A 14,564-nucleotide genomic window follows, 5' to 3' on the forward strand; every position below is an offset into this window, starting at 1 on the left:
ATTGAATTATAGGGTATATTGATGCATCCTGTGGGTGCCTACTTAAAGATTCCCATGCATATAAGTTAAACCATTCATTCATTAACCTTCAAATCACCAAGGGGAAAAGGTTTTGTTGGAGTTCCTGGTGATGAAAGAGACTTTTGAGAATTTTCAAATCAAAGAAAAGTGCTCAGATGTCTAACAGCCATGATATGAAGCCGTTCATTTGTGTTGTATTCATAGCAATTTGGAAACAGTACACAAATGGTCTCCCCCCATATAGTTGAATCAGAGTGAAATGCACTACACACTTACTATACATCCCATAGGTGTGAAACCTTTTATATTTATGTCAGCTAGATCTACTCCTCTACTGCCAGAAAAATCCCAGGAAGGCCAAAATGCTAACAAGGAAAAGGAAACTGTTCCTCTAGAATTCTATCACTAGATTTAAGAAATAAGCTCTGCTTAAACGTGAGGGCTTCAAGACTTTTTGTTGTTTGCCTAATTTGTGCATCTCATATAATTTCCAGCTAAAACTGTAATTTATAAAAATTCTGAGGTGTGGGCTTATTGTACCTCAGTCATTTTGTGTGCAGGGTTGACATATAATAGCACCTTCCACTTCTGTGAATGCATGCACACACCTTGTTTGCTACAAATCACCTTTGGCTTTGCAAATGCACAAACTCTGTGTGACATCGTATTACTGACAAACCAACACTAAAAATATTAACATTATAAATAGACCACATAAACCAAAATGTTTCTTCCAAACTGTAGATTAAAGAACATGTTGATTGTCTCAAAAGCCATGCCCTTTGCAGTCTAGACTTACTTTAACTTTGTAATTTATTCACTTAAAATGAGCTCCTTCAAAAATTATTATGGTGAAAAATATTTTGAAAATTTACGTCCCAACATACTCTTATTGAAGACAATTTGGAACACCAACCCTCCTCCCCCACCTCCACCCACCCCCCCCCCCCCCGCCCCGAATGATGACTTTGGTTTAAAAAATTGCATAGTTAAATTGAACCAAAGGAAATTCCATAATATAGATATATATTTGCATTTCTTTGAAATACATTGGATCACTAATAGGAATAAGAGAATCACTCTAAATGTTTGGAAATTTGACTTAATTTTAAGTTGGAGCAGTTTAGCTTAAGAAATCACTAACATTTAAATAACATTTCAACAAATGTAACTGTTTGGAAACTACAGCGGAGACAGCCTCCTGCCTTCTGTCTTGCAAGGATGGATTTGGAAGGCCCTGAGGGAGAAAATATTGGAGTTAGGCGGTAAACGTGAAGCCATTGTGGAAAGGAAGAAGTTACACTCTTCCTGTTATGACAGGAAACGTAGACAAATGTGCTTCCTGAGCATTTGCTCAGCAGGGAATGCGGCAGTCTTTGACCTTTACCTTAGGTACATTTTGGCTTTGTTAAACTAGTAAACATGTTTTGCCCCCAAAATATGAACCTGGTTTATTTTATTCTTCTCAGATTCAAATTATGTATTTTATGTATATGAGGTATGGAGAAATAGAGGTATTTATTTTATGACTGCATCTATAGGTTGGATTTAGAATGTAAATCATCCCTTTACCAAACAAAGCAGACCTGAACAGCACATATAAAAAATTAAAAAATATATCATGCTATAGTCTTCTCTTTTTAAAATCCAAAACATTCTTAGGCTTAAAAATGTACCACAATAAAATCTTTTAAATCCTGGTAAGATTAATAATTGTAGCTCATCCTTCTTCCTTTGCCTCATGTAGACAAATATATCAGGAATCAGCTATCACAAAGTTTAAAACCCAGACTCTATGAGTTTGTTAATAAACACTCAGGTTTATTAATACGCATTTAATTATTTAATTGTAACCCATCCATTGTGTTGTTTTTGTTTTAAAATAGTGGGCAGTGCTTAAGATTTAAAGTTTTATTTTGGGGTTTGGGGTGTTGACTTAGGATGAGGGGTTGGTAGAGCTCTAAATTCCGTACTCTAAGCCCCGTATTTTAATCCTTTGTCATGTTCAGAACTTTTGGAACTACTGCTCAAAACCCTTTTGGACATCCCTGCATTGCAGGGAAACCCGCTCAAGTTGCTTGAGGCTAACGAGGACAATAGTCCTCTTTGCAGCCCGAGTACACTGCCATCCCGTCCTCGCAAGTTATGCTGGAGGGTTACAAGCACATGGTAGCAGTCTGCTTAAAAGAGTCCCTCACTGCTCTTTAAAGAGCCTTTCATTTACCAAGGCAGGCCCGTCATTGTATAAAGGAGCGCTTGTCTGGAATACAAGTCTGCAGTGGCATTACTTCCTCCCACCGAGAGTAATCATCAAGCCTGAAGCTCGCAAGCCTTTCTAATGACAGACTGAATTAAACAAAATAAAAATTGAAGAGGAATACTTTAGAACAGTTGTACCATTACTTACTGTCAGGAACAAGCCAAAGGAAGAAAAAAGAGCATTTAAGAGGGCATTTCCCTTTTTTTCAATTAGAGATTGTCTTTGCAGACTCTTGACTCCATCCCTAACCCTTTAAACACATAGGAAGACCCTAGTGGCTCTGAATTAGAGAGTGCATTGTGTCTCTGAACTGTCCGTCTTGTCACTCATTAGTCACTCCATTTCCTTAACTGGAAGGAAACTGATTATCAAGATGGGGTGAGGAGGAGCGGATCTAAAATATTTTCATAGGATGAGGGTTATATTCATCATTACTCTAGTTAGAAAAAGAAAAAGATGAAAACTCTAAACTTTGAAAATAGAATTAGCTGAGTATATTAATAGTCCCAAATTCTGTTTTTCTTTTCCCTTCGAATTTGCTTTTTTTAATTGAAAAAACCTCTTTTAGATTTATCTACACTTAGATTTTTATCATAGCATTCTTTTACAATAAAAGGAAAGTTTAAGACAAATAATTGCTTTAAGACATCCTTAAAACTTCTTCACCCTGTATCCGGTTGTTCGGAATCATTCTTCAACCCAGAGTCATCAATGCCTGAGTTTGTCCACAGGGTACCATCTTCTGTGCTAGCAAATTAACTGAAAAATGAATTTCTTGAATTTATTGGGGTGACATTGGTTAATAAAGCCATATAGGTTCCAAGTATACAACTCTATAACACATCATCTGCACAGTGCATCATGCACTCACCACCCAAAGTCAAGTCTCTTTCTACCACCGTCCCAAACATTCTAAAACAAATAAACTAATATTACTTTGTGAGTTAAAGAAATGAGTAAAACATTGTCTGCTCACTGAGCAGACTCACTGAGCAGTTGAATTAAGGCCTGGGGCAGAAGGCAGGGGTGGGCTAGAAGGGGTCAATGGGAAAAAGGGGACATATGTAATACTTTCCACCATAAAGATTTTTTTTAACTATGAGGACCATAAAAGGAAATAAAAAAATAAAGTAAATTTTAAAAAGATTAGGTCAAAAGTATCTTGCTTAGTGGAAAGAAGTATTAGGGACCCGTAGATAAAATTACTGTTGCTTCCCTTAGTAATTATTGTGCCTGAAGTAATTTGGTGTTAGGCCTCAGTGGTTCTCATAGATGTGTATAGCCGATGTTTCCAGAGTCCTTTTGCTTTCATTGATTCAGGACCCTTTCCTATAAGGTGCAGAGACTCCCACAGTTAACACACAGGAAAGTTCTGCTGAGGTGGCTTTATGAATGGACCTGGGATTAGGAGGGTGAATGGAGGAGGCATGTGTGTGGTGTGGAGTCTCATTATTAAATGTCCTTTCCACTACACAGTAGTCAAACTAATTTACCTGCTCCTGTAGGAAATGGTGCCGGGGTTGTCCTCTGTTTTTAGAGCTTGTCATTTATACTGCCTGTGCGTAAAGCAAAGACCCACCTTTTTTATTCTGTTGAGTAAACAGAACTGTATTTGCTACCAACCAAAAATGTTTCTCACTTTGTGAAATTTAAATAAACAGCCATAAATATAGAACTAGTGTGTGCCCACTAGCGATGCCTGTGGTTGTCACGGGCTTTAGTGGGAACGGCTGGAGGGCTCAGGGCAGAGTTTCTGCAGAGTTCACACAAAACACGCTTTGGTTTATTGTCAGACCTAGAAACCAGCTTCTCAATTTTAGTATTATTAGCATTATTTTTTACCTTAACCTAGGTAACTATCCTTACATTAATTAATATGGCATGCACTACTTTGCTTGTGCTCCTCAGAATTGCTGACAGTTCTTAATGGACCCGTGCACTGCTCAATGAGCGGTTGACCGGTCCATGCTGTTCTGAATTTAACCCCCTGAAGTGCAATTATCTAAAAGAGGGAAAGAACCCTGACTAAGGGAACGAGAGGTGAACTTTGTGTGAAGAAGGTTCTATTTCTAGTTCATCCAGGGACTAGTTTTGTGACCTTTGTAAGGCAATGCATGTCTTTGCCTACAGCCTCCTCTGAGAAATGGGGATGATAAACTGTGCCAAATAATAACTTTAAAGAGATACTGTAGTGAGATAACCTATAAAGTCTCTGAACTTCTTAGGAAACATTCACCAAATACAGTCAACACTGTTATCTAAATACAACTATGAGAAATATGATATGCTCCAATTGCACTAACAAACCCACACACACAATTTGATCCAGTCCAATTTTTATTGTACTTAGTTTTACCAAAGTACGTTTTCCTGTAAGTCAATATGACAGCCACAAAAAAAGAAAAATATGTGAAATGTTCCTCTCTCAGGGGCAAACTTTCTATTCACATAGTTTAAGCATGCATAGAAATTTCTTTTTAGCCATTCATTTAGCTTGCAAAAATTCATAATTCTCCATCCATCTATCCATTCATTCAACAACTATTTAGCTAAGTATTGTTCTGGGACTTTGGGTTATGAGATCAGACAGGAGATATTCTGGGCTTTCAAGGAAAGCTCAAGGTCTACTTGAGAGAGAAACTGATCTAGACATAATAATGGTAACACAAGTTGGCAGGTCCTAGGAGAGCAGTATGTAACAAGAAGTGACTGAGCCTGACACATCAGAGGAAAAATACTGCATACCTTGGATAGTGTTTCACTGACAACAAGTCACTTACATATATATATATATATATATATATATATATATATATATATATCTTAATTTAAGTCTCATAACAACTTTGTAAGATGCCTGTTATTAACTCCATTTTACAAGTGAGGAAACAGGGTTCAGGTAAGTCAAACAATTTACCTGAGGGCACACAGCTTATAAATGTCAGAGCTCAGACTTGATTTCCAATTCCCATATTTTTACTGAACTTCCCAGTAATGATGTATATATACTGCTTTAAAAATAGTAAAAATGGTTGAGTAATGTGAATTTCCTATTTTATTAATCTGGATAATTTTTCTATGCATTTTCAGCACTATGTTTTGTTTTGAACCATAATCTTCCCCTTGACCCAAAAGTCTATGCTACCTAGGCATAGAATCTGAGCATCTGAAATCTGGAGTAGATATTTTAAAGGTCTCTAGTCCGGCTTCCTGTTGAGTTCAGAAACACCTTCCTTGATATGCAGCTTTACTTGAACATATTCAGGAATGAACTACTTCTTAGTTCATGAGACTTGGTCCACTCACAGACAGTTTTCAGCACTAGATTTTCTCCTATTTGAACCTCTTTCTAATTCTCCATAGAACAAAACAAAATAACTCATTTGCCTCTCGTCTTGGCCACAGGTCTTCAGATTTGGGAAATGTTTGGCATTTCACTTTATTTTTGGCATTTAACTCCTTTTTCTGGGTTAAACATTTCAAATAACCTTAAGATTTCTCAGATCCTACATTAACCTGTTTGCCATCCTATAGCCTCTCTAATTTTGTCAGTGTCTTCTTAAAATGTAATTCTCTGAACTGAATAGAGTTCCAATAATTAGTTCTGACTAACAAAAAAAGTCATTAGAATAATTAATTCCCACATTGGAACACTATCACTTTAGATCCTTTTCCCCAAAAGCAGCTATCACATCACTTTTCTTCCGACCTGAGCTCCTGTAATTGTTTTCTTTAATGCGAATGAAGACTAAGATTGTCTCCATTTCATCTTGTTGTTGATGACCTATCTTGCCAGTCTGTGGAGGGAGCTTTGGATAGAGCCTCTACTACCTGTTAGGTTACCATCCAAATTTATGTTATATGCTTGCCATCTACATCTTCATCTTAACCACTGAGAAAAATGTTGCCTGAGACAGGAAAGTTACTAAACTCTGTGGCCCTGTCTAGAGACATTCCCTTAAACTCAACGCTGACCAATTAATTCATATTTAAATTATCAGAATTACTGCCAGCCAATCTCAAGTCTATAATGTTGTGATGAGGATTTAATCAAACACTTTGCCAAATACATGCTCTTTGAAAATATAAACTCGTTAGAAAGTTCAATAAATGTTTGCTTAACAAATGCAGTCATCCTGAACTCCTAGATCCCTCCCTTTATATCTGTATCCTGTGATTGTAAAATCAAAATTTTATTTTCACACTTTTCCCTCCTTCCTGGTGAGTCATCTGGGCAAGGAATAAAGGCTTTTCTCTGAACTTCATGAAATATCTTTTTCTTAAAATCTAGAGCATATATACATATGTATTTCTCTCTAGACATTCTCTGGTTTCTCTGTTATATATTCCAAGGTGGAATAGTTCCTTTCTCTCAAGCTTCCTGTCTCTAACATGTTACACTTTTAGTAAAACATATATACCCCAAATCCCTTGTTTTTTAGAGATTGTCTAAAAGGCATTCAGACTTTAACATAGAGTCTATTTCCATTCCATAATCCACTCCTTCCACAAACATTCATTGAATGTCCACCAGTCAGAGCCTGTGTGAGGCCAGAGTGGGGGTCTTCAGGGAATTCAAAAGCCAGCAGGAGAAACAGACAAACACCCAACTCTGGAATATTAGAATTAGTCTCATAACAAAGGTGTGTAAAAGTTCTAGAGGACAATAATGAGGAGGAGTGAGTTTTATCTCAATGTGACAATGAAAGCTGCAAAGAAGTTGGCCTTTAAACCAAGCCCTGCAGTATGATGGGAGCCTGACAGAGCCAGATGGAAGCGGGAGGGGGTGCATAATACCATAATCAGTTTCCATTAAGTACAACATAAGAAATGTCTGGCGAGGGGCAATGGACGGGGTGGGAGGGGGACATCTGTAATACTTTCAACAATAAAGATAAATTTTAGAAAAAAGAAATAAGCAGAATCAAGAAAGGGTAGTTTTATGGAAACAGAGGGAAGCTAAAAAGAATTTTTGTAAGAAGGGAGTTGTTAGAAGTATGAAATAGCCCTAGCCACTTTGGCCCAGTGGGTCAAGTGTCAACCTGCAGACTAAAGGGTCCGGGGTTTGATTCCGATCAAGGGCACATACCTTGGTCGGCTGCAGGCTCAATCCCTCGTCCAGTTCGGGGCACATGTCTAGGTCAGGGCATGTGTGGAAGACAACCAATTGATCTCTCTCTCTCTCTCTCTCTCTCTCTCTCTCTCCCCCCCCCCCTTCCTTTCACTCTCTCTAAAAAATAAAAAAATAAAAAAAATCAATGGAAAAATATCCTTGGGTGAGGATTAATAATAAAAAAATCTTTAGAAGTTTTCATGTTCATCTTGATTAGATTAACATCTACTATTATTTTCCTTGCTCAGTCTAGAGAAAAATTTGTTCAGAAAACAAAAACTGAAATCACCCAACACTAGATAAAAGTACAATTTCAGATCACTTACCTGTGATTAAAAATATAACACTATTAGCCAATAATACATTCTATTTAAAATAAAGAAAATTCTTTTTCAACATTAAGGAATTAAATGACTATTTCTTTCTTCAGCCCTGAGAAAGAGACATGAATAAGGGAGATACATGCAAACTAGAAGCCCCACAGTACCTAGCACAAAAGTCTGACATAGAGAAGGCTCAGTAAATATTGCTTAGCATAAGGTTTGGCATGTAGAAAATGCTCAATAAGAATTGCTTGGATTGAATTCTGTTTATGTAAATAGATTTTCCTAATTTCTTTATGACTGAATTATCTGAAGCTGTATTGAATGAATGTGCCTTTTCTCAATTTCAAATTCTAATTTCAGCTCCTGAGTTATACCTAGTAAGTTCTAGAGTAATTGTCGATATTACGCTAGGCCTTATGCTAGGATTTAAACTTGAGGTTACTATAAAACCTAATGCTGAAACATCTTAATACATCATCATTACAGTTGGGGCTGTTTCAAGAGGTAAAGAAAAAGCATAAAATGGTCATTACATATACAGAGTCATTTTGCTTCCCCTGCATGTATTAAGTCTCTCTAATTCTGAAAACTAAATTTCAAGTTCTAGGGCTAATGTAAATAACATTGGCTGTATCCTCCTCTCAGTGCACCTGGATTGTCAATGTGTACTGGGATGTGTTAGTTACATTTCAACTTGGAAAAGAGCATCTCTTGGCCTACTGACCGTAAAAACAGCTTTCCATCTCACCTATGGCTCAGAATATGGTCCTGAAATAGAAGCAGACTTGCCCCCATCACAAACTATTGTCACGTTATGAAAAATGTATTGATTGCAATATATTGTATATTTAAGCATAAACGCTCTGAATTGCAATCTGTCATTGAATGGCATATTTTCAACGAAGAGTAATATCCAGGTCTCTTTAGAAAACTTCATGCTTAAAAATAATTTTATCTAACTATGAACAATGAGAAAAAAGCATTATAAAATACATTTTGAGTATGCTATGAAGAATATGAACATAGTACAGAATTAAATGTAGAGCAATTAAGATTTTGAAGGTATTTTCTTAAATGCTTCAGTATAGTCATCATCGTTTCAGTTTGCAGTTTTAATGAAAAGAAACTATATGCACCAACTCTTTTGGCATTATCCAGCAGCCTGCTTGGTTATACAAAAGTTGAGGAGCACCTAAAAGTAAATACAAATAGTGGCTTTAATGATATTTCTGTGCTGAAATGTACTTTGATGGTGAGTGTTGTAACGTGCTAAATTCTGAGGTTTCAGTACAACAGAAACCATACTGTATTGAGACATTCCACCTACAGTTTGTGGTCATGAAAGTCTGATTAAAAGTGGTTTTAGGTATATGAAAGTATTTAGGGTCAGTGCCTTCTATATTGAACCTACTTTGTAGCCTATTTCACGGAACAAAATACCAATGTGCTGGTATATCTGCATAACTAAATTGCATCTAAAAGAAATATTAAAAGACATTTTGTATAAATCTATATGATTAATGATTATGTTTTTTTATTCATTCCAAATGACTGTCTTTATTTAGCTCATCCTTAATACTGATTAGGGCTCATCTGAATGAACCAGAATAAAACATTTTCTAAATTAATATGATAATCAAATATTAAAATAAAACATTAGCTCTATTTTATTAGAAGCACTTTAGTAAGACAATCAATAAAATAAAATAGAAGGTGCAACATTGGCAATTATTACAAAGAAAAATTGTCTAGGTTGAAGTGTAACTAACATGTCCCAGTACATATTGACTAGCTAGGTGGGCTGGTAAATACCTAAATGCTGTATTTTCCAAAGAGTGGTCAATGGGGACTCCATAGTACACTTTATCATTCTGTAGGGAATAATAAGATCCTCAAATAGCCTTCATCAGTAGACTCTTCAAGCCACCAAGACCGATGTATTTTGTGAGTTCTTTTCTCTGTAAGTCAGCTCAGAAAGGAATAGGAACTAAGACTTTTTGAGCTTCCAGTTTAAGCACAAGGTACTGTACATACGCTATTTTACGTCATCCTCACAGAAATCCTGAGTGGGTGCTCTTTTCATTTTACAGATGAAAAATCAAACTCAAAGAAGTGACGTGAATTTCTCATGACTAGTAAATAGCAGACTCAGCCTGCAAATCCCGGGCCCCATGTTCTTCCCTTTCTACCATGCTGCCTTCAATACAAATATGATAACACAATATAATAATTTTAAGTATAGATTTATCCTTTTAAAGTGCTAAAAAGTTCATGGGGAAGTCTATCACATAATTTTGTATAGCATACATCAATTGGATATTTCTAAAAACTTCACATAATTATTTTTCCTGTTTAGTTTTGTTGTACTAGACATCTACCATGTGCCCATCCGTGTCTGCTGTTCTGGGGATACAGCAGTGAGCAAAACAGAAAATGCTACAGGCCCTTGTAGATCACTGCAGTGGAAGAGACAGACATTAAACAAATGATCACACACAAAAGTACACAAATTGTAAAATACAGTAAGTGCTACTAAGGAAAAATAAAGGATGACGGGTAAAACAATCAGTATTAACCAAAGTGTAGAGGAATGAGGAGCCTGGGGGGCCAGGTTGTCTGTCTGCTAGTCCACGGTTCCTCTCAACACATTTATTTAGGTGTGTGGGATGCGGGAGGGGCGGGGATTCGGAGCTCAGCTGAGGTTTCTGGTTTGGGTGCCTGAGCTTATGTTGAGATGGGGAATCCAGGAAGGAGAGCAGATGCGAGGGTGAAGATAATGAGTTTGTGTTTTGGGGGTTTTGAGATTCCTAGGACACTCAGATACACTTAGGACTGGAGGACATCCATTGAGTGTCTAAAGACGAAGAGAGAGAGAAGGAGTAAGAATCTAGATATAAGAATTACACACAATGAGTTAGTAGATAAAACTGAGCTGACTTCTGTTAAATGAGTTGTATAGGAAGGTGAGAAACAAAAGTAAATACTAGTCACCTTTGAAAACAATAAGTCAATTTAGTCACCATTATCCAGCATATACGCCTCAAGAAATTTAGTTCTGAAGAAACAAACATCCTGTAGGTTTGGGAGGCAGGTTAAACAAAATTTAAAAGGTTTCTCAGCCTTCAGTATACCCAAGTGCCTTATTTCCCAAATGTATTGGGCCACTGAGCTTTTTCTATTTAGGACTATTTTATGGAAATGATATTCTACAGAAGACCTGATGGGAAACACTGGATCGTGTGAGGGTTTATAATTAAGAATGTTCATGGTTTGGAGTAGGCAGACTGGCGTTTAATCAAAGAGAGGACTGAAATTGGGAATCGTGAAGTAGATGTTTGCATTTGGCAGCATTGGCAGGTAGGAAGTTTTGGAAGCCAGAGACAGGGAGCCGTTGCGGAGGCCTGTCAGGAGAAAGGCAGTGCGGAGAGGAGGTTTGGAAGATTGGAATGAATTGAGGACGGAATGATTCCAGACAGGGAGACCATCTCGGGCAGGAAGCTGATAAGGACCCGAATGATAGAGCCGCCTGGGAAACAGACAAGAAAGTGTGAACCTGAGAAACATTTTGAGGGAAGGAATTATGGGACTTGGTAATAGATTAGATTAAAAGAAGGAAAAGGCAAAGATAACAGTACAGTTTCTGGCCTGGGAGAGGAAGAAAGATACACAGAAGAATGAAACCAAACCCCTAACGGTGTGAAGGCTGAAGTACTTCTCAGTTCCCTGCTGGATTTCTAGAAAACAGAACACAACACTGTCTGAAAGCACAGGCAGTCACATCCCTGCACGTGTTTTCAATTAAATGGCATGAGACTAAACAATTTTAAGAATTTTTGAACATAGATGTAAAAATGCTGCGTTCATCATGCCATGTCCAGTTTTCAAGTGGTCAGAAAAAAAAGTCCCAAACTTAATTCTAAGGGGAGGATGTCAACCATGCTGAAATTAATTTCTTTTTAAATCTCACATTGTTCAAAGAAACCATGAGCAGTACCCTGGTCACCTTCATTAAAATTCCCTACATTAAATCTGGCATTTACAGTTTCACATTCAGCAGCCAGCTAGAAATCACACATTTTCAAATTCGGAGCAGAAATTAGTTTTAGATTTATTTGCTTCCTTTCCAAATGTGTTAGTGCCCAAGGGCTCTGACAACAGCACGCTTTGTTTTACAAAGAAAAAAAAAGTACTGTGTTTTGTTTTTTTAAAAAAGAGGCACAATTTCTTTTTTCTTTACAAAAAACCTGCCTGCTTTCATTCTCCCAGGTGACATTTACAAAGAGGAAATTCGGGCTGATGAAGAAGGCGTATGAGCTGAGCGTGCTGTGCGACTGTGAGATCGCGCTGATCATCTTCAACAGCACCAACAAGCTGTTCCAGTACGCCAGCACCGACATGGACAAGGTGCTGCTCAAGTACACGGAGTACAACGAGCCCCACGAGAGCCGGACAAACTCAGACATCGTGGAGGTGAGAGCGCATGCGCGGTTGCTGAGCCCCGAACTTCCGAGGCAGAGACATGAGTGGCTTGGACCCCCCCATTCCTCCTCCCCCCGCACACACACACAAGCACAAATACAACCTTCCTTTTCCTATGATTTCATATTCCCACAGGTGCACCCAGCGTTATCACCCCAACTAATACTCCAACCTTTCTTCCCTGCTCAAAATTCAAGTTAGAATTCAAGTTGAATCTGGTCCTTGCTAGAAATCAGGCAGCGGTATCCAATTATGGGCCTCATTCTTCATGAGTTATCATTGTCCACTGCTAAGTCAGGACAGCAGATTGGGAACAGCGGCCAAGGGATGGCTCACCCACATTTTGGATGACTTCTCATCATTTCTTTTAAGTATAGACTAGTTTCCCAGCATAGTAATGGACAGGAGACAGCTGATTATTGATGTTTCTCTCTTGCATTGATGTTTCTTTCTCTCTCATCCCTTCCTCTCTCTCTAAAATCAATAAAAACATATTTTAATAAATAAATCTCAAAAAAGTTTTAGATTTGTTAACATAAGTAACACTGCCATACAATTGTAAGTGTTCTTGCATGTAGCCTATCTTAATACAGTACCCTTGATAAGCAGTGAATAGTAAACCAAAAAGGAAGAGATGTAGGGAGAACCATCCTCATCTGTTTATTTTTCTTAACTAACTATCTATCTGTTCATGGTTGCCTAGATTGTGACTGCTTTCCCAGAACTAAGAGAAAATTAACAAATGGTTCAAAAGTATGTCGTCAGGGTCAGTTTGCCAGATTCAATTCATTCTTGCTTAGACTGGTTCCGTATTATGAAAAAATTCAGTATTAACCCTGATCAAATTAATCTGCCTCTCACATACGTCTTCACTTTATTTGTTATAATCGTCTAAGACTATTTGCTTTTATTGTGAAATTTTGTAAAGTATTATACTGATCAATTTTTTTAATTATTCTTTTTCTTTTAATAAACTTTTTTTTTTATTTTTCACAGAGAGGAAGGGAGAGGGATAGAGAGCCAGAAACATCTATGAGAGAGAAACATCCATCAGCTGCCTCCTGCACGCCCCCATACTGGGGATGTGCCCGCAACCAAGGTACATGCCCTTGGTCAGAATCGAACCTGGGACCTTTCAGTCCACAGGCCAATGCTCTATCCACTGAGCCAAACTGGTCAGGGCTATACTGATCAATTTTTTTAAAATTTTGCCTAATAAGACAAGCAAATAATTTCAGAGAAACAAAAGTGAGTGATAACTAGGCCTAATGTGGTATGTGTTTAAAATACTTTCAGATTTGCATTACTGCGAATTGTTTTTGTTTTTCGTTGACTGATGATTTTCATTGTGTGTTTGCTTCAATCTTAAAATTTAAGATCATTTATAAAACTTATGTATTGTGTATTTCAGATAATATTTTATTCATATGCGCACTTAATATGAAAATATATAAAGAAACATGAATATGAACAGCACTAGTCAGTTGTCAAATCTCATAGGTGCTTTCATGCGTGTGTGTGTGTGTGTGTGTTTATGTGTGTGTGTTGATCTGTCTGTCGGTCTATTCCTGCTCATACACTTTTAACATAAGCTCCAAACACAAAACAACTCTATACTCAAACCTTCATCTCGTTTCCAAAATCATTACAACAAACATTTCAGGGCAACAAAAAAATCTGATTTGGAATTTGTCATTAGACTTGAATTGTTCCAGTCCTTAACATGATGTGAAATGTGGAAGAACCGTATTAAACTTGTCGAAAAAGTGTCAACTTTTAAAATTTACTTTCTTAAAGGAGTTTAAAATCTGGAAAACTCATCTGCTGAGGGGTTTGCTCAACAATATCCTATGTGACTTTAAGGCAACTAAAACTTCACCCACTGTGTAGACTTTCATAATCTTGGACAGATGAGTGTCTGAGCCAGACTTCTCTCCAGGCCGTGAGAAGAACACTGGGTAGAAAATCAGAGAGCTTGCATTTGAACCTTTGTCTTGCACAGTCTTACTATGAGACAAGTTAGTCACTTCTCTGGCTGAAGTTTTCTCATCTAAAATATAAAGGCATTGAAGTGAAAGTCCTTTATGACATAATTCTTTAAAAAGTGATGTTTTTAAAAAAGAGTAAAGAAACAGCCCTATTATCTTAGAGTTAATATATTAAAGCTCTGAATCTCTCCAAAAGACACTAGGGGGTTCCTAGACTAAATCTGAAGATTCCATCGCTTGATTCTTTGGATGAAATAAGAAGTCTAACACGTGTATGTCTGTCCTGCTCCACTACATGAATCACACATTCTTCACCTAATTGCCTTTTCCACACTGTAGCAATGACAGAGATAATGGAGAAAGTAGAGTGGGATGCC

At 37.3% G+C, this 14,564-nt stretch overlaps 1 protein-coding gene across 11 annotated transcripts in view; it reads left to right on the forward strand.

Annotated features, from left to right (window-relative positions):
* Nucleotides 1-14,564, forward strand: part of MEF2C (myocyte enhancer factor 2C) — a 158,401-nt gene that overhangs the window by 74,804 nt on the left and 69,033 nt on the right. For all 11 annotated transcript variants that reach the window (XM_059694132.1, XM_059694131.1, XM_059694135.1 and 8 more), the window contains one exon: nucleotides 11,987-12,190. In XM_059694132.1, the coding sequence (XP_059550115.1) occupies nucleotides 11,987-12,190 (204 nt within the window). The remainder of the gene's footprint in view (nucleotides 1-11,986; nucleotides 12,191-14,564) is intronic.

Source organism: Myotis daubentonii, chromosome 4, assembly GCF_963259705.1.
Source record: "Myotis daubentonii chromosome 4, mMyoDau2.1, whole genome shotgun sequence".
Classification (NCBI taxonomy): domain Eukaryota; kingdom Metazoa; phylum Chordata; class Mammalia; order Chiroptera; family Vespertilionidae; genus Myotis; species Myotis daubentonii.